The sequence below is a fragment of the Struthio camelus genome, chromosome 5, assembly GCF_040807025.1.
Source record: "Struthio camelus isolate bStrCam1 chromosome 5, bStrCam1.hap1, whole genome shotgun sequence".
Classification (NCBI taxonomy): Eukaryota; Metazoa; Chordata; class Aves; order Struthioniformes; family Struthionidae; genus Struthio; species Struthio camelus.
In genome coordinates this window covers 26,736,519-26,762,318 of record NC_090946.1, presented here as the reverse complement: position 1 = coordinate 26,762,318, position 25,800 = coordinate 26,736,519, and the positions used below count along the sequence as shown (strand labels likewise).

The following is a 25,800-nucleotide window of genomic DNA, read 5'->3' as shown; positions in this document are numbered from 1 at the left end:
ATATGCCCACAAAATCAATACCAACAAAGCAAAGGGAAAGGGATTAAGATCCTGCATCTCCTTAGCTCACTGATTTGTGAGACCTTGAAGTCTCCCGGACTGTACTGTTCTAATTTTTCTTCTATGCTTTTCCAGAGCTGGAAATCATTGCTAATGATTTCCTCACTCATTCTGATCCTCTCTTTGAGTGACTGCTTGTGCACGGCTTCCCCAGGTGGGCTGAGGTTACTAGCTGTGCCACTATGTGGTGTTCTGCAGCTTATCTGTGCTTGTATTCATTCGTCTCTTGGTTTCAAGCGATGTAGTGGATATCTTATTTTTCTTCAAAATTTGAATTTGGAGGATTCCCTAGCTCGTCCCTGCCTGTTTTTGTTTCAGAAAAAGATTTTGGGATGTTTTCATTTTCTGGAAGTTTCTTATGTCCTCCCCCCCCCCCAACAAAAACAAGCAAAAAAACCCCAAAAAGGTGATTGTGGCAGATGGAGAGGAATGTCAGGAACAGCACAGTGCACTGGCTATCTCGGTAGGTTAGATGTGTAGGCCAGTTATTGCATCTCAGAAAGGCAGTATTGACTGGTTTGAAAGCCTCCAGAAGAAAGTGAGTCTGGGTTTTACTAGTAATAGTGTGTGCAAAATGAGTTTAGAGATTGATATAGGCCTGTAGCAGGCCATAACCTGCTGTACTTTGAGGCACAGTTTGGGAGTATGCATACAGTCATTGCATACTCTATAGGAAGGCAAAAGAGCTCCCTTTCCGAAAAGAAAAGGAGGGAGTTACTGATCAGTCATCCTTGTTCTTCAGAAGCCACTTTGGTGCATCATGCTACTCATGCACCCAAGTCGCTCGGGAGGACAGCAGCGCTGACAGTGCGGCTGGGCACAGCCTGTCCCTCCCTGGAGGTCAGGGCACAGACAACATCCTGGGGACCATCTCTTGCAAATTCTGACCCTTTCAAGGGTGAAGCACAGCAGGATGGTTTCACAGTTAACAGTAAAGCATACAGGTGCAAGTACATGAAGGATATTGTCAAAATTCAGTCATTGGTAAGTAACTTCATTTGAGGTTTAGAAAATCAATACTTTGCTACTGTAAATATAGACAAAATTTATTAAGTTGCAGTTTTTATTTACCAGTTTTTCTGAGTAATTTTTCTGTATGAATGATTTTCTTCGTTAAATTGCCACATCAGCATCTACTTTGCTTAATTTTAACTTCATCCAAAAGCTGTTTAGCAAGCACATAAATAAGTCCCTTGGTAAGCTGCAGTCTTTTTGAGAAAAATAAAACCAAGGAAAAAGGCCAAAGCATGGACATATTCTGGTTTTAATAAAATCTATGTCTCTTTTCAGTAGAGATAGTGAATAAGTAGAAAAGAATCTGTTGAAATCACTTATTTTATTATTCTTAGCTGAAAAAAATCAAAAAGCAAAAACTCTACATATTTATGATCTTTAGTAGTTCTGGTAGGCAGTAGCAGAAAGTATATTAATCAAGTTCAAGTGAAATTTGGCTCTTTCAGCACAAAATTCTTCAGTACTGTAGCAGAATGCTGTGATAGCTTTCTTTTAACTTTGTTGTGTTTGAAGAAATAACCTAGAACTTATTTGTTAATTGCTCTACTTCAATTTTCTGTTTTTGTTTTCTCTTTTTCTCCCCCTTCAGTTTTGAGCATTATGCTCATATTTTTTGCAGCTATAGCTTTTTTGTAAGTAATCACATATTTGGGTCGCTCTATATAAGCTTTTAAAATCAGAAATGTCTCTCCTGTCTCCTTTTTAAGGTCAAATCAAAGTCAGTATTCAAAGTTAAACTGACAGTTGCATGTCATAGCCTTGTAGGCTGTATATGACAGTGGAAGGTTGGGACGTTGCATAGGTCTTCTCTAGCCATTGAGCATTATTTAGTTTCATGAAAACTAAATTTCATTATGCTAAAATTAAGTTTCTTCTGTCAAGAAATGAAAATTTCTTTTGTACAGCACTGTAGACAACAGCATAGCGATAACATATGCTTAGAAGTTTGCACAAGATATGGTGACTCGTTTCCTCCTGTCTGCGTTACCCTTTGCCACATAAGATTTGGAGTTCCAGAGAACTCCTTCAAAGGAGCTGTGGAAGTATGAATGGAGGGATAACTTTACATCTCTTCTTGAATATATTTGCTTTCCCTGTCTTTTATGATATATAGTGACATAGCCCTTAAATATAAAGCGGTATTTTTGATTCTTTCCTACCACCTCATAGACACAGATGCCTCTATCCAACTTGACTAATCTTTCCAGAGTCTGTTTCTGAAAATTTACATGTTGCTTTCAGTCTAAATCCTCTTACTTTCTTAAAAAGTTGAAAAAAAAAAAAAAACCAAACTATTAGCTATGTACTTCTTAATATCTAATCACAATATAGTTAAAGAACATTACAAAACTGTACGAGAAAATTCAGATTGTGAATATTCGGATGTAATTTTGCTTTATAGGTTTACAGCAACAATCCTGTCAGAGTGGTGGGAGGAAAATTTGTTTTACTTATATCAAAGGAGAAATGTATATTAATGCATGATACTACTCATCTGTATTTTAATATCCAGTTGTACTTGAAATCAAGAGACAACTGAACTATGAAACTTTTTGTTTTTTAAAAAAAGTTGTTTTCACTCAAGTGCGAACATCTTATTTGTAATATGACCTGTATTAAAGACTTCTGGAAATTTTACTGAAGTGATTTTTCAATCTAACGAAATGGCATTCAGAATAAAAAAAAAACCTCTGACCATGAGGAAGATTGCAAAGACTTTTTAATTTGGATCAAGAGGAGTGCTGGAGTGTCTTCTATCTTTTTGCACCAATAGTGATTTCAGTAGTAGGAAATGGGAAATACTTATGTGATTAGATCCACGGCCTATATATTTGGTATTTGGTTTCTGGAGAAAATTTGCTACAACAGAAGATTGCACTTCAGTGTCTTCTGCTGCAAATTTCTTCAGGCTCTACCCAGTTAATGGCTGTTTAGTTGTACAATGATCTGAAACTGGTGGTTTAATTTATTTTTTTCTGTCAGTTTGTTATTAAGTGCTCTTAATATATGATTCAAAGGCTAATTTTATTTTGGCTTTAAAAAAAAAAAAGGAAATCAGTCTTTAATCTCAAAGAGGGTGGAGGATTCTTTAGTCTTCTATAGTGAGGAAACACCTGTCTGCTTCTATTTCATTATTTTATAGAATTTGAGTAATGTTACTGCTCAGTCATTCTTTACTTCTTGAAGCTTTATAGTTCTAATCAGGATTTCTTCTTGTATCTAAGTATCTCCAAGTCTTTAATTTATATTGTCATTCTCTGCGTCTTTTCTATTTGATGTATCCTTTTTCAGATGGGGTGACCAAAACTGAACACAGAATTCAAAAGTGAACACACAGTATTTAAGGTGAGGGAATATCACTAGTTTTATGTAAGGCATAATAATTTCAGATTTGTCTTTGTCCTTTAAAAATAAGTACTGATGCCCTGATTATTTTTTCTCTGAGTGTTAAGATATTTTTCTTGAGCTATCCATAAAGTTGTCTAGACTTTTTTTTTTTCCGTTGGAAAGTTGATTAATTTGTAACCTATTGATTCTTTGGGGTAATTAATTCATGAATGAATAATTTGCATTGATTTTCAATATTTTTATTATGCACCATGTAAGCTATCCTGTCTGCCACTGTGTTGATCTCATTGAATATTTGAAATTCCTTCTGAAGGCTATGACAAATGCTCTAGAGAACCAACTGTTCTTTATATCTGTCATCATCCGCAAAATTCGTCACTTCATAGTTCATTCCCATTGCATCCTTCAGATTATTGAAGTGTACTTGTGCGAGTGTGTGATTTATTTATTTTTTAACTGAATGTTGATACTTTGATTTTCATCTCTGTAGCCTAAAATCTTTCCTAAGTTCTTGGAATTCTTTTAGAAAGGTTTGCACTTCACGTTCATAATAAAGACTGATAGTTAAGGAAAAGGAACTGTACTTGAGCGTACTTGTTACAGTGCCCATCACCATCTCTCGTTCACTTTGCTGCATCTTATCTTTCTCTTAATCCTCTTTTCTTTGGAAGACAAGTTACACATCTCAACCCATATCTGGTTATTGCTCTGATAAAGTATATGCTTGCATTGTGCTAGTAATTGTAGTGGAAAACAGTTTTATTCTCAGGTTTGGAACCCGTTTGGACTCTAGTCACTCTTGCAAGCTAGATTCATTTACGTGAGTTCTCTTGATCTCTCAGGAGGGCTTTGAACAGCTCATTAAAAAAAGAAAAAAAATCTACCCTTTTGATGACGACTTTGTATTATTAGTCATCATAGTGATGACAGAATATTTATCCAGCAGATAAATTATTACATATTGTTGCAATGGAACAGGGGTAAATATGGGTAGTAATGTTTGGTTTGTATGAGAGGAGTATAAATGTTGTGTTAGATGCTCTGATTAGAAATTTTGTCTGCATTTATCATCAACTGTACAAATATATAGAAATCAAAAATTTATGGAGAGACAGTATTAAAAATCTTATTTGGCATGTTTTAAGTCTACAGAAAACTAAAATGCTAGCTCAGGCTTATCTGCATATTTGGAAGGAATTTAAAATTAATAGGAAATAAAGTAGCTAAATCTATGTTAAAATGTGTATGATGTGAAACGACTGCTATCTGAAAGATACTTAGGTTTTTTTTACTCGTTCAGCTTTTCCCGTAAGTTTCTGGGTCTTGTTAATTTTAGCCTTGAATTAGGAAAATGGAGGGTGAATTATTACATGTTGAATTGTTGATATAGAGATCTAGATCTTATAGTGAAGGCAGTATAATTTATGGGTGATTTCTGCTCAAAAGCAATGGTTGAAAGGAGAACTCAGAATTGTCCATCTATCTACCCAAGAGCAGTAGTGAAGTGGTAACTGGGGCAAGGATACCTGTGCTGCCAGTGCCCAGCCACTTTGGTGTAGGCGGTGGTTAAAGGCTTTGGTCCCAGCAAGGAATTGCCTAGGTGTGTTGAAAGGAGTGCGAGCCAGCGGGGAGGACAGCTATTTCTACACCCTTTGCGCATCTGAAGGGCGGCAGCCCGGTGGTCAATGACGGCATGTCGTAGATAAAAGATATATGGTCCCTCTTGTTTTGCTCAATCTTTAATTTGTTTGATATGTGTGAGAGGGAGTAATTATTGTAAAATCTTCAGTAGGAGCATACTTGAGAAATTATTCCTGCATTCAACAGAGTTTTTCATAAAATTAGCAGTTCCAGGAAGCTATTGTTTCTAATGTCTCATGCTCTTTGATTTTTATTATGTACAGTAGCTGTGATTGTTTAGCTTTTATATTAATTTTTATTCTAAGTTAGATTTATAACTGAAGGCTATAGGTAATCATCATTTGAAACAGCTTGACTCCTTACAGTTTTTGCCATGAATTTTTTTGAATTTGCCTTGTCTTGCTGCTTATTCTTTGTTCATCTAGTGTGAAAGTTGGAGGATTTTTTCTGTTATTATGTTAAAGGCTTGATTTTTCTTCCATTTTTGCTCTTTTAAAATTATTATTATTTTTCCCTCAGAAGGAGGAATTATTTCATTTTTCTTCAAATTTATTTATTTTACTGCATCTTTCTAAGCTGGCTAACATACTGAAGCTAGTATCATGTTATGAAACTTTCTAGTCTTTACTCTAGTTAAGAGAGCAAACTATGGTTTATTTTCTCAAATAAAATACTGAAATATGTGTGTTCATGGTTTGTGATGTAATAAGCGGAAATATTACTATCTAAACAAGAGATTGAAGCCAGTGCTTATTTGTATCTTTCATCTTTTTAAGTACTTCCAATGATTGCAAGCATCTGCTTCAACAGAGCTGAACTGAGCTGTTTTACATTGAGTGAGAAAACATTTATAGGTGTGTTAATCTAGAAATTGTTACTTAATAAGGTAAATCTTTCCAGCTTAGTAATAGTGCACTTAAATTCTAAGTAACGTTTTCTGTTACTTCAGTGTTTTTAATTTTTGTAAATACATTGATAAGAGGAAAATAGATATTAGTTTGCTGTAAAATCTTGCATTTAATGTCATTTAAGTACTAGTTGCTGTTACTTCTTATTAAGGATACCAAAGTTCTTGTGTTCTGCTCATTGATATCTCAGTATAGGAAAATACAGAAGTTACTTATTAAGATGGGGGCTATGGAAGCTTCTGGTGTACTGGGTATCCTGTCATCTGTAGCAGATATCAAATGGCAGTGTGCTCTCTCTTTTTTGGAGAAGTACTAATTTGTAGTCTTTTTTGAGTGATCCGATGTTAAGTGTAATGGTATTAGGATACCTGGAATTCCTACCATTTAGTTTAATGTCTGTGATCGTAGTTAAGAAAGGTAAGATTTTTGCTCTTAAACTAGGTATGAAAATATTTCTTATTGTAAGAAAGAACTGTGGATCATCTACAAAATATTTTGAAGAATGACATCCCTCTCTAACCCTTTCTTCCCCACTCCAAATTAGTTCTTAACTGGAAGTTAAAAAAAAAAAAAAAAAAAAATTAAAAGTGACTTCTGAGCACAAGATTAACAAACTGTTTTTCTTTGCAAAAATACCTGAGCTGGTAAAAACACAAATGAATAAAAATTCTACTGTGTCTTTGGTGGGACAACTGTGCCATTTCAAGGGACAGTGGAAGGCCACGATAGAAGGAGTTGAATCTTAGAAACAACCACCTTTAAATATCCGTGCAGTAAGAGCTGTTTATCTTCCTCACTTTAAGCTAGTCTGAGATTTATTTGTGTTCATTGTACTGTAGTAACCTGTTAAGGAGCTCTTTTTGGGAACACATTTATTTCCTGTTCATTTATTGATAGATTTTTAGGTGCTGAGAAGTGAAGAGCTGTGTTCATTCTTCAGTATGTCTCTTTTCTTTAGATTTGTTAGCATTTTTAATGGTATCACAGAACTACTTGGTACCAAGGAAAAACTGATTATTATATCTTGTAACCTTAGTAAAAGCTTTATTTTATTTTATTTTTTAATCTTTTCTAACCTTATTTTTCCTTTATTTGCAATCCTGTCTCTCAAAAAAGGCAAGAGACAGACTGACTGACTGTGACTATTTTTGTAGAATGCACATATTGACTGTGGAGTAAATGCAAGAGTTTTTTTGAAGTGCTTATTTTAGCAGATGCATTTGTTAAAGCCACTATATCCATAGACTCTGTATATATTCATAAAGTATTCAGAGTTGTAACATAATACAACAAAGGCGGCATATTTTAGCAAAGATACCTAACAACAGTGCCTAGAGAAGAATCCATCAAACAGGGGAGTGCAGACGTTTCTTACTGTTATTTCTAGTCTTGTGGTGTGTAGATGTATTAAATCTATTTCTCAGATAACAAACTATCTAATACTTACTGAAGTGTCATGATCTTAACATTACAAAAATACATACATTTGATATCAAAGTTTATTGCAATGAAAACTTTACATGCAGTAGAAAATTGAGCCTATCTCGTTTCACTGCTACTGACAAGATTAATCCTTCATAAAATTGCACCCAAAACAGGGTTTGTGACAAGAATGGGATAAACTGAAGCACAGGTATAAAAGTGAAGTGAAAAAATATGTCATAAAATCTGTTATTCTAGAGACTTTCTTATCTGGGCAAAGTCTCAGAGATTTTTCCTGTAACAAAAGCCAGTGTAATTCTACTGGTCAAATATGGGTCAGAACTTCAGGAGTCTTTCCCTTGACAGTGAACACATATCCTGGGAGCCAAGCTTGCAGTTTTTATGCTGTTACACAAAAGACTTTGGAGCCAGAGGAGGGGGATACACCTACATAAGGATTCTGTCAACTACTACTTTTTTTTAGACAGTAGATATGTAAAAAGTGAAGAAGATACTCTAGCCCTTGGTCTAATGGGTAACCACAAAATAGCCTGAAAATAAAAATGTGTTCATGATACAGTGCACTTCTGTGAATTGAAGAGTATTTTGATAAAGGTAAATGTCAGAGGATAAGATAAAGCAGGTATTTAGGTCTTTGTTAATGTTTAGAGATTTTGTTTTGGGTGTAGAATGCTAAAAATGATCCACCGACGTGTGCTAACGTATGGGATTCTTGAGCTTTTACATTGATGAGAACTTATGATTTTTCTCACTGCTATGTTATGTGGCCAGTGGGATGCGGCTGTTCTGCCCAGCTGTGATGTAAACGAACATGTTTAAACCACCCTCCTACTGGTTTTTACTTGATAAGCTAACAACAAATTGTCTGTTTTAAAACTAAATCACGTTATAGTGTGATACTTTAAATAGTATTTTATGTCTCCAGGCTTCTTTCTGTATTACCATGCAAATGTATTTTAATTTTTTTCCTTGTATGTGTAACTTGAATGAAGTGGGAGAGATGCTTTAAAAAGAGAAACAAAAATAAAACTCCCTGATATCTATGGAATACTTCAGTTTTGTTCCTCGATAACAGAAATGTATTTATGTGTGTGTTTGTTTTAGTACAGAAATAAGTTCAAATGCAGTTTGTTAAATAAATAATTCACTTCTGTTTTAGGTGAAAAATAAGACCTAGTCTCTTTAGAAAAGTGCAGTGGTTTCACTATAGTGGTTTAAAAACTGATCACATGGAACTGGTTTGAGTGCAAATGAGTTTTTGCAATTATGTAACTAATTTGATATTTTAAAAAGCTTTGAATATACTGCTTTGAATATGCAATTGTATTTTCAGATATCTATTTTTTTGAGATAAATCATCCTATTCTGTTTAGAATGTAGTTCTTATATGACTTTCTGAGTGGGAAAATGATTGAGGTCATACTGGAGGAAAAGCAAAAACGTTGAATCAGTAACTATTCTTCAGGCAGATCATGCGTTTTCATATATATAGCAAACTGGTATCAGTAGGGAAAATGTCTCAAGAAGAGCTGCAAAATCTTAACATGTTGATATCTAGATAAAGAAAAATGCAATTTCTGAAGTTATGTTTTTAATGAAGTAAATAGCTTATGTTTTCAAACAACAGATGTTTTCATCATCTTGGATTGTTGAATTACTTTTTTCCCTGAGGAAAAAATTCAGTAACCACGTTTAATTTGCAGAGCACCGGAGATCATACTGGGATTGCCGTTTTGTGAAGCCATAGACATGTGGTCGTTGGGGTGTGTGATTGCAGAACTGTTTCTTGGATGGCCACTGTACCCTGGAGCACTGGAATATGACCAGGTAGAAGAAATAATTTCACAAGTATATGCACACTTTCTGCAATTTACAAATTTCAGATCATTAAATTAAGGATTTGTAATGCTAATTATATCCCTTTTAAAGTAATGTTTCTTTGAATCTATTCAATGCTTTTAATTTAGCCTTAGTGATTGTCTTAGAAATACAAATCCTGTTTCCAGAGCAGAACTATATAGTGTGCTGCTTTTCTGAATTAAATTTCAATTTAAGTCTTTTTTTTCCCCCCTTCCTATCTTGCAAAATAAATGTTGTTATTGAAGCTGCTTTTTCTGATGGAAACTGAAGTCGGTGGCTGCCATCATTGCATTGTAATCTCTCTTTGAACTGCCATGAACAGAGTTAACTCTGGGATCTCAATTCAGATGCTGAGATTAGTTGTCCTCAGCATAGTTCTGATGCTTTCTGGAAATCCAGCATAGCTCAAAGCTTTTAGAGCCTTTTCTCTGTGAGGAACTAGAATCAACAGTTGTAATAATACTGTATATATGTAATGATAAAACCGAAAGCTGTGCCTTTTACTTCGGAGTTTTCAACTGCCAATAGCTTTGTCATCAGTGAGCTGCATTAAAAAAAAAAAAAAGTTTTATTGTTTCTAATGAAAGACTTGGAACATTTTCCGTTTAAAACATTTAGAGAGAGAAGTCGGTCATTTTCTAGCATAACGTGGAAATCTGGAAGGAACAACATAATCAGACTTCTGACTTTCCCATCTGTTTTTGGTCTTGGAAAGTAATGAAGACTTCTGAAAATCACAATTGTAATGGCACTGTCTTATTGCTAATTTCTGTGTATTTGATTCAACATTCAGTCTAGGGTCACTTCCTCCAGCATGCTGCTTGTTTTTCAAATCTTGTTTTTCATATTGTGGGCTTTTGGTTCTCTGTGGACCAGACGTACTCTTCTGAAAATCTACGCGTTTTACTTTTCTTTAGTGAAAATTGCTGTCAGGGAATATACTGATGTTGTGCTGATATCAGTCATGTACCATATTTCTATTTCCTTCATTTGCACAAAGTTTGGTGTTTAATGGGTAGGAGGTGATCCATGAGTAAAACACCCGTTGATGTCTTGACTAATCGTTAGAAGACCTTTGTACAGTGCATTTCTGTTAATATGGAGAATGAAAGTGAAAACAGCTACCCTCAACAAGATTCTAGATCACCTTGTTTTATAAGGAAAAAATGAAGGCATTTATTTTGGAAATAATCTGGAGTACTGTATCAAACATTTCCAAGAACTTGGCAAGCTTGTCTACCTATTGTTTTGAGACAGACTACAGGAAAAGACCTGGAAATTCAGAAACGACTAAAATACGTATTTTCCAGAATTACCTCCACATTTTACCCCATACTGCTGTAAATGACTGTTTAAATGGATGCTGCTGTGGGTAAGGAAGAATCTGTAAACGTAGTTCCTTATCTTTGGACCCCAGTCACAAATATAGGTAAATGCTGCTTCTGGGTCTGAAATGTGGCTTTGGACCACGTTGTCAGTGCTCCAAGATTCTGCCAGTCTCTGGATTCTTCCCTTGGAAGAATCTGTGTTCTTCCTTATGGAAGCAGCCCAGAGTCTAAATATGTGGCAACTGGAGCATGTAGCTGTGAGCCTCTAATTTGTATAGAGAGAAGTACTATTCTCTCTATAAAAGCATAAAGACCACTCTCACGATTATAGGAATCTTTTGGAGACCAATACAGAATCTCATTTCAAAAACAAAGTTAGCTCCTCTTTCCCTCCACTCCTCTGCAGCCTTCTTGCTCTATACCAAACGCAGGCACATGCAGGAGGGCAGAGCACAGGGAGCAGAGCACTTGCCTGATGAGGGGAATACTTTTTGTCCCTGAATCTGTCATTGACCTCCTCTGAGTTCTCAGGTATAGCATTTATCTTTGTAGTGCTTGTTAGTTGAGTAGGGTTTTTTCCTTCCACTTTTAGACGGTAAGATCTCTTTGACATCTTCTTCTAGTCACTGGTTTCTTCCTGTCTGTAGGCCCAGCATGGTTTGACCTAAGCCCTGATGGACAGTGTGAGTAAATAGAATTATCACCAGTGGCAACCACCTTCCAAGATGCTATTTTTTGCTTCAAGAACTAAATGGATTAAGAGCTAATCTTGATGCACGTAAGATGCCTGCTTTACAAATGAATAGTGAGTTTAAAAGGCACTTAGTTATGACAACTACATCATTCAGGTTTGCTAGAAGCATCAGTTAATATCTTGTCTGGTGACTTGTCTGATCCTCACAAGAGAAGTGTCAGTGGAAGAAGAGGTATAAATAACCGCTTTTGCAACAGCAGCAATCACCTTACTTTAGGCAGACCAGCTCACAGAATCACCAAATGCTCGAGGTTGGAAGGCATCTCTGCAGATCATCCAGTTCAACCCTTTGTTCAAGCAAGGCCACCTGGAGCAGGTTGCCCAGAACTGTGTCCAGACGGCTTTTGACTATGTCCAGGGATGGAGACTGCAACTTCTCTGGAAAGCCTGTTCCAGTGCTAAGTCACCCTCACAATAAAGAAATGTTTTCCTTTATGTTCAGACAGAACTTCCTGTGTTTCAGTTTGTGCCCATTCCCTCTCCTCAGTGGTGCCCAGTGACCAGACAAGAGTCTGGCCCCATCCTCTTTGCAACCTCCCTTCAGATGTTTATATGTGTTGATAAGTTCCCCCCTGAGCCTTCTCTTTCTCAAGGCTGAAGAGTCCCAGCTCTCTCAGCCTTATCTCATGTGACTGATGCTCCAGTGCCTTAATCATCTTAGGGGCCTTTCACTGGACTTGCTTCAGCAGGTCCTTGTCTCTCTTGTCCTGGGGAGCCTAGCGCTGGACCCAGCCCTACAGCTGTGGCCTCACCAGGGCAGAGTAGAGGGGACGGATCTCCTTCCTTGACATGCTGGCAATGCTCTGGCTAATGCATTAGGCTTTGGCCTTTGTCGCAAGGGCCCATTGCTGACTCATGTTCAGCTTGTCCACCAGGACCCCTGCCAGGCTGCTTTCCAGCCAGTCAGTCTCAGCCTGTACTGGTCATGGGGTTATTTCTCCCCAGGGGAAGGGCTCTGCATTTCCCTGTGTACTTTGAGATTCCTCTCTGCCCGTTTCTCCAGCCTGTTTTCATCTTTAAGGAGGTCTGCAAAATTTGCTTCAGACAAATTTGATTAAATGTTCTCTTCTGTGTACATGAGTAGAGCATTCTTAAGAGGTAGCTTTCAAGGAAATTCACTTCCTCCTTCTAGTGGGTATGTGTCATCTAGTAAATGAAAAGGAAAATGCTTTATGTTATGTTTTTTCCTGTGCCCCTGCTATGCAGCAGCCAAAAAAGTAGCCCTCGAAAGTAAGCTCTTACTGGGTAAAATTAGTATAATCACTAACAGTTGTACCTTTTTAGTGGGAAATAGCAATGCCTTCTATGCTTTATGAAAACATGCAGAGGTGTTTAACTACAAAATTTTTGAAGAAATTCATTATTTTTTTCCCATTTGTCACAACTTGATAATATTCTTAGGTATAACAACTAAATGATCTGGAAACATAAACAGACTGGGATACTTTTTACTCCATGGTCTACAGAATTATGGAGGATACTAAATATCAAAAGTTGGTGGCATTGCATGTAGTTGGCCCTTTTTAGTCTGTTATTTTATTTTTTACTAAAAGCGTTGGATGTAACTTTCTCTTCTGTCTCCCATCAGTTCTTCTCCTCTCAAATGCTCCTAGTTCTCAAGACAAATGTCTTCTATTGAATTCATCTCCTCTTCTTCCGGTTTCTGATTCACTGTACTTCACCACTCTCTCCATTTGGCTTTCCTTTCCTCTGTTCTCGTTATCCCCGACTGCTCCACCTTTTCCAGTGGCCTGTCTGTTCCAATTGAATGCAGTAGTAAAATTTCCAAGGGATTAGGACTGTTCCTTTGGCTGGTTCCAGGGGAAGCTATCTGCACACTGCCTTTCTGAGTGGAAGATTTTGTTGCAGTGCAGGTGTATCACATCTGAAAGAGGGATAAAATGGAAAGAGAGCAAGTATGTGTGCTTTTTATAGAGTTGCATTATAAGAATATGCCGAATAAATCAAGACTACTTCTGTACACAGAGTACGTCTGCTAATTTTTCTGTTTACAGTTATCATGTATTAAGCGTTTGAATGAGTTGAGGTGATAACCCCTCAGCTCTGACTAGATGTTAAAATGTTGTTTCTATAGGTCAGTTCAGAGGTTTGGCTGTGTATAGCTTACTCAAAGAAACGAACACAGCAGTATGAAGCTTTCAATGTTAGACTTCTCTCCTATGGAAGATGTAGTTGCTTAATCTCAGTCCTCTGAGGATGGTTCGTTTTGTTGCTGTTTTTTATATGAAATGACAAATTTTTAACTATATGGATCAGATTTTGAAAAACAGCACTAAATTGTTCCCTGTATTTTTTTTTCTTCCTCAGATTCGTTACATTTCACAGACTCAAGGTTTGCCGGGGGAGCAGTTGTTAAGCATGGGAACGAAAACTGCAAGATTTTTCTGCAGAGAAACAGATACACCATATTCAAGTTGGAGATTAAAGGTAAACAGTATAATATATTAGAAAAAAAATATATTATTTTATGAACAGAGAAACCGAAGAGACCAAGCTTCGCTTACAGTACTGTTAGCTCCCTCCCCTATGTCCTGTGACTTGTGTCTGTTCCCCTTCACTATCCCTTCCATTTTTCCCTTCCCTCCCCTTTTTTCAAGAATAGTGCTTTGAACTCATTCCCATGTCCCTTAAGTACCAGCTGGAAAGGCGCATTTTATGCTGCTTCCAAGTTGTTTGGTGGTTGCTAGTTTGGACACGTGTGCCAGGTAATGAGAACTGAATTCAAATTAAGCCTTGTATCTCAGTAAGATACTAAGCAAGTCTTTCTCTGGCTCAGTCACTGATTTTTCACTTCACTTTAAAGAATTTATCTCTGAGACCCAAATTGCTCTGTCAAATTTGATCAAAACAGGCTTCGGGATTGAAAGATCCAAAGAGAAAGGGGATTAAGAAACAGTGTGATTGTGTATGCCTCATTTCCTTTATATGTTTTGCTAAATAGTCTTCATTGGCTGAAAGTTACAATGCAATGAAATAACAACTGAAACTGTTTTTTTTCTTTATGGTCTACTCATTTTGCCTCTTTTTAAGAAACATTATTATACACTAGGCAGAGCCAGAATTTTAATTTCCTCCTGATGTAAAGAGTTTTGTTTTAAACTGTATTGTTCCTTGGTATTGTTTCACAGAATTTACAGGGGACTTGGGGAGTAAAGAAACAGTTACAGCTAAAATAAAACTTCTGAAATGGTAACCAGTTGACAAGCTCAAAGCACAAAATGTGTAACTCTTTATGGTTACTGTGCTGAGTAACCAAGTTTAATGCCATGGGGTGGTGCTTTTGGGCTTCAGGTAATATAAGAATGCTCTAATTACATTATTGTGATTACTCCAGTTATCTGACCTTCCATGCAGCTGATCATTACATTTCAGCTTACACTTGGCCTTTCAGTACAAGAGAACTTAAATGAATTCTGTATATTGTACGCAAACAGCCTTCCTACTTTTCAAAGGCTGTTAACTTTCAGAAGTTAAATCTCTCGTATCAGACTAAATGCTGCTTTGGGGAAAGAGAGAACATATGATATGGTCATTACTCACAGGTTTTGTCAAAGTTAATTTTAGACTCTTTTCTGTAATTTTTTTGTTTAAAACAACAAAAAAAATTACCTGCGGTCCTAACTTGCCTCCTGCAACAAGGACTCTTAAAACAAAACTGCCTACCAGTGTTTCCTGAAGAGGAGGAGGAAATCTATAGCAGGAAGTGATATGCCATCTCTAAATTACTAATAAGTCATCACATTCATTCTTTAGGATGTATTTGTTTCATACTTTAGTATTTAAAATCCTTGCACTAACTGTCATCTTTGTGAAGGAATAAAAAAGAAAAAATAACAAAAAGGAAACAGGAAAAGATGGAGCACTACACAGTTGAATGGAGTCTGCCTGATTTTTGTTTTGTTTTTTACAGTGATGTGGTATGTTGCTGCTGTTTAGAATTAAGGGTCTGAGTTTGTGGAAGTGTATAATATACAAGTAATAGAAAACCTGTGTTATTTAAAACATAAGCACACAGGGGAGTTCTGTTACACAACTTTTTGCTAGGCTTTCAACGTTTCCTGCATGAGTCACAAATCACGTATTGTAATCCAGTATTGTGATAATTCAGGGGAACCAAGATGTGAAATTTGCTAGCTTTTGTATGTAAGTGTAGAAAATGAAAGTAGTCAGTAAAAGAGCATACAAAGAACTCGAATATACAATTGAAATATTTTAAATTTTTAAAATAGTGGTATTAGACCAATAAATATTTTAAATTACTTTTTAGTTAGAAGTGTTCTGAACGAACAGTTTTTAAACTCATCTTTCCTTTCCTTTTTCGAGACTTTGGAAGAGCATGAGGCAGAGACAGGTATGAAGTCTAAAGAGGCCAGAAAGTATATTTTCAACAGTTTGGATGATATAGTGCACGTGAGTATTAAATATATCATATCCATTCATATCTGTGTACCTTGCTTTGAGGAAAATGTCCAGCTATGTCAGTCTGTGTTAAATAACTGTATTTGTCACGGGGGGAAAAAAACTTTAATTTTATATATAACATATACTTTCTCTTCTCTTGTATCTGCCATTCTGGGTAGAACAAGAACTCAGTATCCATCCTGCTAGGTTAGCAGGTTGATCCCCCTGCCCCCCCCCCCCAAGAAGACGTTGACAGCTTCTCAAGTCATTTTGTTCTTAATTGTGTAGCCTCGCTTTTCTTTAGCTTTATAGCTCTCCAGTTACTATCAAAATAAATTCTCGTTCTCTCCTGTATCCTGAAAAGAAAATCAAATCTTTTTTTCCAAGATTGGTATAAATGTGTGTTTGAAAATGTTTTTGAAGATTACCTCTGTAATTTAAGTTAGACCATGTAAAGATCTCTATCCTAAATCTTACTTTTAAATTCTGAGCCCCAAACTTAGCAAGGTACAGAAAAGAAAGCCTTCTGGGGCTCTTAGCTGGGGAGAGTGCAAGAGCAGTAGTTTGTGTGTGAAAACAGAAAAGATTCACTGATTTCAAGCCATCCATATCTGGATAAGCTAGCAAATTCACCTCTCTCCAGATGATAAAATCATTAAATAGGAGTATTTTAAAGCAGAAAAAAAGTAACAGAAGGAAATAACTCAAAATACGTGTCTTTCATCTGACTGTTTTGTTCAATACCAGGTGAACATGGTGATGGATTTGGAAGGAAGTGACCTGTTGGCAGAGAAGGCAGATCGGAGAGAATTCGTCAGTCTGTTGAAGAAAATGTTGCTGATTGATGCTGATTTAAGAATCACTCCAGCTGAGACCCTGAACCATTCTTTTGTTACCATGAAGCACCTCCTTGATTTTCCTCATAGCACCCAGTATGTTACAGACAAACTATTTTTCAGTTCCCTGTTAGAGTGATTCCTATGTATAACAGTATCATGTTTCATCTGTATCAGGGGAAAAAAAGTCCCTGGTCATTTCTCTAACCTAGAGAATCCTAGAGAATTCTTTCAAGTACTTGTATTATTAAAAATATCTATTTGGTCAGGGAAATTGTCTGAGTAACTCTACATATGCATTGTCTTAAAAAGTAACATTTAGAGCAATACTTCTTACAATGATCATTTATAAGCTTAGATTACAAAATTTCAGCACTGCGGAGTCTTGGACTTGATTGTTGAAAGTATTAGGAACCTTGGTTCCTACCAGTCATTGAGAAATAGGGTAGACATTCCTTCCTGAGATAAACATCTCAGTCAGATACTTCTTTTTATGCACTGGTTGATCTGGAATACACTGAAGGATTTCTTGCAGTTCTGGAATTAGGTATTTCAGTGTTGATTTCCTAAAATACGTGATCAATGAAGGAAAGAGCTTTTCATCCATTGGTTTCTTATCTTATTTGCTTGTATCCGGTTATTAGAAAATCTTGCTAGATGCAAGGAGCAGGAAATAGCAGTATTTTTTCTGATTTTAAAATATGCATTCAGAAGGTTTGACACTAATATAATAATAGTGTTTCTTTTTCTAATTCTGTGCATGTTGCCTTCTGTGAAACTGGAAACTGTGGGTTTTGACCTATTTTTTTTCTGTGGAATTGTTTTATACCTTTAACAATGGGAAATCCTAATTAAAGCAACTTTCTATTTTCTGTTTTTAATAGAGTGAAATCCTGTTTCCATATCATGGATGTTTGCAAATGCAGATCAAATTTGTATGACTTAAGTAATCGCAATAAAACATCACTTATGAGACCAGTTGCCTCAGGCAGTGCAGCTAATCTGACTGCAAGCTTCACCAAAATTGGCCCAGTAAGAAGTCAGGTAAAAACATCTATCATCTAAAAACATCATCTGTTATCTCTGCTAATGCAATTTATCTAACTAATTTCATAACTAAAAAAAGTACATCTGATCAGTTAAAAAATCTTCTGTCTTTTACTCTTTTTTTCTTGTTTTCTTTATTTTCTGAATTTTAAAGAGTTTTAAAGTAAGTTTCAAAATTAGAAGTTAGATGTTAGAATTGTCATAGTAAAGCATTAATGTATTATAGTGCCCTCCAGTGGCCAAACAGAATTGTTTAATTTGAAGAGTATTTGAAATTTTCATGTTTTTATATCATTTTACCTTTTTATTGTATTAGCAGGTGATATGAGTGTGAGTGTCAGATAAATTCAGAATATCCACAGTTATAATGTTGCCCGTGTTGAATCTGTTCCACTAGGCTTTAACTGCATCTGCCCACTCAGTTTTGCACCAAGGGATACCACTGCAGGCGGGAACTGCTCAGTTTGGCTGCAATGACATTTTTCAACAGGCATTGATTATCTGTCCCCCGACTATCCAAGGTATGTTTAACTGTAATTGTTACAGTTCCTGAAATACTGAGTGCTACTGTCGGTTGTTAGTGATATTTGAGTTTTTCAGTATTTCCACTTCAGCTGTATATTAAAGGAATTTAATTGTGTCATAAAAAGTTTACAGTGTGAAACTCCATCATATGCTACTCAATTGTAAAAAAAAACAAACAAACAAACAAAAAAACACCTCAGTAGAAGGGGATGATTGTACTATACAATTCATAATAGCATTGTCAACAAGAGGGTCCCTTGGGGTAAAAATCTCTTATTTTTGAAATATGTCAGTCTTGACTTCTGTTTTTCTTCTGATCGTTGTGATGTGTTGTGCCTTTCTGAAAGAAATACCAAGTCAGCATCTGCATAAAATGATTTAAGGAATACAGAGGATTTTTTTGTTTGTTTGTTTTTAATATTATGCAGATAAAAGAGGGCCATGATGATAAAATTTGGGAGAAAACAAGGAGAATAATTCCATTTATTTTAAACTGCATCCCTTGGATGTCCTAGGAATAAGGATCATCATTTTGTGATGATTCTATCTGGATAATAAAGCTTTATTATTGTACTTCCAAACGAATGTTTGACAAAACACCTGGAAGCCTCTTGGGGTTTCATTTAAGGGTGTGGCTGTGCTATGTAAACATTATATGTTTTCCTTAAGTATCGCATTTACTGTCCTGCAGTTACGATGAACCAGGACACCTAGATAGAACTGTTGCAGCTTTCTGATGGCTGAAAAACATTTATCTGAATCTTGAGAATTTTGATTGAATTGTGCTATGAGGAGCAAGCAGCAGCTTGGCTCAACTCTTCCTTATTACAAGGATAAAAGATTGATCTGAAGTATATAATTTTGTGTTTATAAAAATAAATAATTGGCTGAGGGTTTAATTATCAGAAATTGGAAGACTGAGAGGTGGAAATGCTAGCAGAGAAGTATTTCCTTAACATAGAAAACGACCACATAAAGAGATGCATCTTCAGGAGTTCACACAGTAATAGAGTTGACATTTATTTTTCCAAACAAGTGTGTTTACATCATGCAAACACAGGTCTTAATGCTTGAGGAGTCTCTAAAGCTTAAGTTAGATCGTGGTTAGACCAGGCCATCAAAACTCTTGTTTTTCTGCTTTGGCTGATCAGAGGGGGGGCTGCTCAGAGCAGCCTTTCTTACCCCAAGTAAGAAACCTATCGCTTATAGAGAAGGAGATGTAGTTTATATTGTTTGCTTATTGCATTAGTCTTCCTCCTCTGAGGGGGAAGCTCTCTCTGGAGCTGTTGAGATCAGCTCTTGAAAGGAGGGAGTTCATAGGAAGTCAGGGTTCCTCAGAATGATTTTCAAACTTCTTCCAAGTTCCTCAGCCTCTGTTTGAAGTTACAGAAATGACACAGACTCCGTCTGAAAAAAAGATATTGTACCTAAATGAAGAGCCCAGGAAGTCTTTCTCTCTCTTGATAAAGATAGATGCAGCAGACTGCTTCAGTAATGTTATTTGTGGCTGCTGCTGCTCTCTGGGGTTCCAGAAACCCTTGAGAGCTGTGAGTATTCCCTGTGCAGAGCGTCAGAGGCTGTATAGGCCAAATACATAGCTTTAGAGAGAGTTATTTTCTTCTGAACATACTTAGTACAGGTAAGTAATTTTCTATTTAAATTGTGCGTGTGCTTTGCACAAAGGCATATCCCATACTTTAAAAACCCTACTGTTTTGATTATATCCAGATTAATAAAGCATTTATAGAAAAAGTAACAGTTAAGGAAAATACTTTATCTGTGATTTACATACTGTATTCTTAGTATGATGATGAATTTCCTAATTTAAGTTCTGATGCAGCTTGAATGAAAGGAATATACTGGTTTCATCACATAGGTGACAAATTGAGTTGCTGGCAAGGAAGGAAAAGGGATATTAATGGTCTCTGGCACTGCTTCAGTTTTTTTTCCTGCTTGGCTTCTCTGTAGAGTACCCGAAGTGCTAAGTCTTGCTTCTTCTGGCAGAATTGAGATGTTGGTGTTTTAGATGCCTGTATGGAAAAAATTAGTCAACAGCGCTTCAAAATACCAAGAATTTGACTGAGTTGTTGGAAGTTAGTATTGCACTACGGCCTGGTAGAATTATGTTAGATTAAAATAAAGAATGAAAGAAAATATTCAAGATCAAATTTAAACTATATTTTCAGTAATGTTTCCCTACCCTGACCCCCAAACACACGCTGGTTAGTCCGTGACTGAAACACAAGACACAAGAAGTGGCATTACAAGACAAAATTATTATCTTCTCCTAGGTAGTGTTTTCTTTTAGCATAGCTGTTCTGTTGTAATATTCCGTTCAGAAATTTCTCTTTCCTTTTATTTTATCAGGTTATCTAAAATTAATAATTGTCGTAAACATTGCAGCATTGCTAAATGTCTGTTAGTATGCAGTGAAAATAGCAAGAGCCACATACAATATGGGCTGCGTTTTTTTCCTATTATGCTCTTGCTGTAGTATTTCAGCTGCAATGCAACTGTCTGCATTATCCTCATAAAGAGAGGGAGAGAATTATGGATTCCACTGAAAAGATTTGATGGTATACACAGAAAATTTTCCATTGCCCCTCATAAAAGAGGGGCATCACTAACAAGAGGGGACATTATACATGTGATTTTTGCCTGCTATAAGAGCTAAGAAGAAAGGATTTCAGCTAGCTGGAAATACTAAAAGTGTGAAATCCATAGGGAGTTGGTGGTGAGAAGCTATGAAATTTGATTTTTCTTACTCTTGTCTGCTTCCTTGTAAATATTTTATATAACTTGTGATGAAGAGTAAAATGCTTAGCTTTGCAAAAGCTTCTGCCAAAGTCATTCTGCTTTCTACCAGTCTGTTTTCAAATTATAGCTATTTGCAGTTCTTTCTGGAAATTACAGCATCAAACATTTGTACAGATAAGTAATAGCACAAAAGTCTTTTAGGTGTTACATTGATTTATTTGGCTTGAAAGGTCTACGTTATTTGATGGGATTAGATCATAAATACATCAAGAAAAGTTAGCTAAACGTTATAAAATTATCCTTAATGTTTACATTTTGCTCAGAAATTATGCAAGAGTGATGTTTTGCTTAAAGCTTGTGCATGTGGTGTCCTTCCTGGTAGGAGTTCCTACAAACCACAGCAAGCCCACAAGTTTCTCCCTGAGGGTGGACAATGCGGTTCCATTGGTGACCCAAGCCCATGCAATTCAGCCGCTACAGATTCGAGCAGGAATCCTTTCTCAGGTTGGCTTACTTTATCCAAAAGTAATATAATCAATTAGTAAATATTCTTGCAAAAATTGCTTTGATGATATGCCCTGATTACAGGGCATATCACTGTTGGCAATTGCCGTTTTGTGTGCAATGACTTTTGTATTTGTGCTGAATTCCAAGCAGCTAATACAAATGCAGTTATTCACTACATCATGAAATGTGTTCTGCTTCACAACAGACATGGTCAAATCAGACCCAGCAAATACTGGTTCCTGCATGGCAGCAAGTAACGTCAGTGGCAGCTCCTGCTACATCTCTAGCCTCTGATCCTGTGGCTGGCCCACAAAGGCTTGGAGACTGGGGGTAAGTTCATGTATTTTTGTGCAATACCTTAATGGCTTTGGTTTAACAAGCTCTACGGATGCAATTTAAATGACTTGCAGTTTAAAACTCCCTCTATTTCTCCTCAGGAAGATGATTACCCAGGGCACCCATTACAATTCAATGATGCCACAGCCTCTTCTAGCGCATCAAATAACCTTGTCTGCCCCTCAGCCAATTAGTATGGGCATTGCACATGTTGTCTGGCCTCAGCCTGCAGCCACCAAGAGAAATAAACTGTGTCAGAACAGGTTGGTAAAATACTTCTAACATTCATAACATTCAAAGATAATAGCCCCATAGTTGTTGTTCAGTGGGCAGGGGAATAGTGTGTGAAACTGGGGCGTGTGTGTCAGCAACAACTGTACTTAAACTGCCTTTTTGGGAAATTTGTCCTTGCTACCATAATTTTTTCAATGCTATTTTGATAAAACAAATAGCATTGAAATAGCTATATTTCCATATAGCAAGAATCTGTGCCTATGATCATAGCAAAGTTGTCTCTGTTGCCTTTGGGAAGGTATAAGAACGTTTTGAGGTAATTCTGATGAGATGTTCCTAAGCTTACGTGCATGAGGGTGTATCAGGTTTAGAGAACTAAAAATAAAGAGATACTACATAATAGGGTTGCAGTATGTCGTGGAATAGTCTTAGGAATAGTCTTTCTTTCGCTGGTAGCCAAAAATACTCTTGCTGCTTGCTGAAGAAAATATGCCTGATTGCTATGCAAATTATTTGCAAAGGTGTGGGATGTTGAGAGCGCAGCCAACAGAGGCAGCCAACAGAGGCAGCGAACAGACGCAGCAGTTTGCGCAGAAGGGCGCCAGAAGGCAAAGAAGGCACCTCTCCATTTTGCACATTTTGCACAGTGGTGTGTCCTTCCCCGGGGCATGGTCATGACACGCCGCAGAGCACGTTCCCCAGTGGCTGCTGGAGGTGCTGCATTGGCTGTGTCTGAGGCCTCAACCCAGACAGACCCTCAGACAGCAGATGCAGCTCTGCAGGTGTCAGGCTGCGGGGAGTGCCTGGGGCCTCTCCGGGAGGCCTGGGCTGACAGTCAGCTCTCCTGTGTGAGGTGTGCTGTGGTTGACCAGTTGCGTCACCAGATAAAGGAGTTACGGGAGGAGGTTAGTAGGCTGCGTAGCATCCGAGAGGATGAGCGGGAGATTGACAGGGTGTTCTCGGAGACTGTTCAGCTCCAGGAGTCCCCTGCCCCCACTGCAGCGGAGTTGTCAGAGGGCTCAGCACTGTGTGTAAAGGTGCATCATAACGCTGTTGAAGAGGGCTGGAAGCTGGTGACCTCTCGTAGAAGGAGAAAGGCTCTTGCTCCTCCTCAAGACTTATCCCTGAAGAACAAGTTTAGCACCCTCCAAGCTGAGGAGGAGCTGGGCATGGCTCCAAGGGAGGCAACTGGCCTGGCAGACCCTGTGCCGTGCAGGAACCCCCGGAAGAAACGGCGAGTGATTGTTGTGGGTGACTCCCTGCTGCAGGGGACAGAGGCACCTATCTGCCGACCTGATCTCTTGTCCAGAGAGGTTTGCTGCCTGCCAGGGGCTCGAATAAGAGATGTCGTGGAAAGACTGCCAAGGCTTGTCCACGCGTCGGACTACTACCCTCTGCTGATCTTCAATGTGGGTGCTAACAACACGAAAGGCAAATTGGAAACCATCAAACAGGACTTCAGAGCTCTGGGAATGGTGGTGAAGGGTCTGGGAGCCCAGGTTGTTTTCTCCTCAATCTTGCCTGTGAGGGGAAAGGACAGGAGGAGGAGTAGATGAATTTTCAAAGTTAACAGCTGGCTGCGCCGCTGGTGTTGGCAACAGGGCTTTGGTTTCTATGACCATGGGACCCTGTTTGAAGATCAACAGCTGATGGGGAGAGATGGGATCCACCTTACCAAGCGGGGCACGTGTGTCTTTGCCAACAGATTGGCCAGCCTGGTACGGAGGGCTTTAAACTAGGCAAGATGGGGGAAGGGGAGTGGTATAGTGGCAGGGGAGTCACTAAAACACCGCTCAAGTCAGGATGCCTCCAGCGAGTGCATACAGCCAGGGGAGACAGCCTGGAACATGGCTATGGAGGATCCTCTTGCACCTCTCCTGGCAAGCTTGCATGCTTGACTGGCTCTCTGAAATGCCTGTATGCCAATGCGCGCAGCATGGGGAATAAGCAAGAAGAGTTAGAGATCTGTGTGCGGTTGCAGGGCCATGATCTCATTGCGGTTACAGAGACATGGTGGGATAGTTCACATGACTGGGATGCTGTCATGGATGGCTATGTGCTTTTTAGGAAAGACAGGCCAGGAAGGCGAGGTGGTGGAGTTGCTCTTTATGTGAGGGAGCAACTAGAATGTATGGCGCTCTGCCTCGGGGTGGATGAAGAGCAAGTTGAGAGCCTATGGGTAAGGATTAAAGGGCAGGGTAACATGGGTGACACTGTTGTGGGGGTCTACTACAGGCCACCTGACCAGGAGGAAGTCGTCGATGAGGCCTTCTACAGACAGCTGGAAGTAGCCTCACGTTCACAGGCCCTGGTTCTCGTGGGAGACTTCAACCACCCTGACATCTGTTGGGAAGACAGCACAGCTAGGCACAAACAGTCGAGGAGGTTCCTGCAGAGGATTGATGATAATTTCTTGACCCAGGTGGTGGAGACGCCAACGAGGAGAGGTGCAATGCTAGACCTTGTACTAACGAACAAAGAAGGTCTAGTTGGAGAGGTGAAGGTTGGGGGCAGCCTTGGCTGCAGTGACCATGAGATGGTGGAGTTGAGGATCCTCCGAGGAGGGAGCAGGGCAATGAGTAGGATTGCAATGCTGGACTTCAGGAGAGCTAACTCTGGCCTCTTCAGGGACCTACATAGGGGAATCCCATGGGGTAGGGCCCTAGAAGGAAGAGGGAGAGGTCCAAGAGAGCTTGTTAGTATTCAAGCATCACTTCCTCCAGGCTCAGGATCAGTGCATCCCTCTGAGCAAGCGGGCAAGCAAAGCGGGCAGGAGACCTGCATGGATGAGCAAGGAACTGCTGGCAAAACTCCAGCAGAAGAAGGAAGTGTACAGAATGTGGAAAAGGGGACAGGCCACTTGGGAGGAATACAGGGACGTTGTCAGAGCGTGCAGGGATGCGACAAGGAAGGCTAAGGCCCATTTGGAATTAAATCTGGCAAGGGATGTCAAGGACAACAAGAAGGGGTTCTTCAAATACATCAAGAGTGAAAGGAAGACTAGGGAAAACGTGGGCCCGCTGCTGAATGGGGCGGGTGCCCTGTTGACAAAGGATACAGAGAAGGCAGAGTTATTGAATGCTGCCTTTGCTTCCGTCTTCACTGCTAAGGCCAGTCCTGAGGAATTGCAGACCTTGGAGACAAGAGAGGAAGGCTGGAGAAAGGAAGACTCTCCCTTGGTGGAGGAGGATCAGGTTAGAGATCTTTTGTCCAAACCATAATCCATGGTTTTGCCCATCCATAAATCCATGGGCCCCGATGGGATGCACCCACGAGTGCTGAGGGAGCTGGCGGATGTTATTGCTAGGCCACTCTCCATCATCTTGGAAAGGTCCTGGAGATCAGGAGAGGTGCCTGAGGACTGGAAGAAAGCCAATGTCACTGCTGTCTTCCAAAATGGCAAGGAGGAAGACCCAGGAAACTACAGGCCTGTCAGCCTCACCTCCATCCCTGGAAAGGTGATGGAACAGCTCCTCCTGAAGGTCATCACTAAGCATCTGGAGGACAAGAAGGTGATCAGGAGTAGTCAGCATGGATTCCCCCAAGGGAAATGATGCTTGACCAATCTGATAGCCTTCTATGGTGGAATGACTGGCTGGGTAGATGAGGGCAGAGCAGTGGATGTTGTCTCCCTGGACTTGAGCAAGGCTTTGGACACTGTCTCCCATCCCATCCTCCTAGGTAAGCTCAGGAAGTGTGGGCTAGATGAGTGGACAGTGAGGTGGCTTGAGAACTGGCTGGATGGCCGAGCTCAGAGGGTTGTGGTGAACGGCGCAGAG

General features: G+C 38.7%; 1 protein-coding gene across 36 annotated transcripts in view; it reads left to right on the top strand.

Moving 5' to 3' along the window:
• The window catches only part of HIPK3 (homeodomain interacting protein kinase 3), a 111,085-nt gene that overhangs the window by 75,465 nt on the left and 9,820 nt on the right, over positions 1-25,800 (top strand). For 20 of the 36 annotated variants that reach the window (XM_068945213.1, XM_068945223.1, XM_068945217.1 and 17 more), the window contains 9 exons: positions 9,119-9,242; positions 13,686-13,805; positions 15,702-15,788; positions 16,527-16,711; positions 17,500-17,659; positions 18,060-18,183; positions 21,327-21,448; positions 21,657-21,781; positions 21,862-22,050. In XM_068945213.1, coding sequence (XP_068801314.1) covers positions 9,119-9,242; positions 13,686-13,805; positions 15,702-15,788; positions 16,527-16,711; positions 17,500-17,659; positions 18,060-18,183; positions 21,327-21,448; positions 21,657-21,781; positions 21,862-22,050 — 1,236 coding nt within the window. The remainder of the gene's footprint in view (positions 1-9,118; positions 9,243-13,685; positions 13,806-15,701; positions 15,789-16,526; positions 16,712-17,499; positions 17,660-18,059; positions 18,184-21,326; positions 21,449-21,656; positions 21,782-21,861; positions 22,051-25,800) is intronic. The other 16 variants (XM_068945228.1, XM_068945246.1, XM_068945229.1 and 13 more) reach the window with 1 other exon arrangement.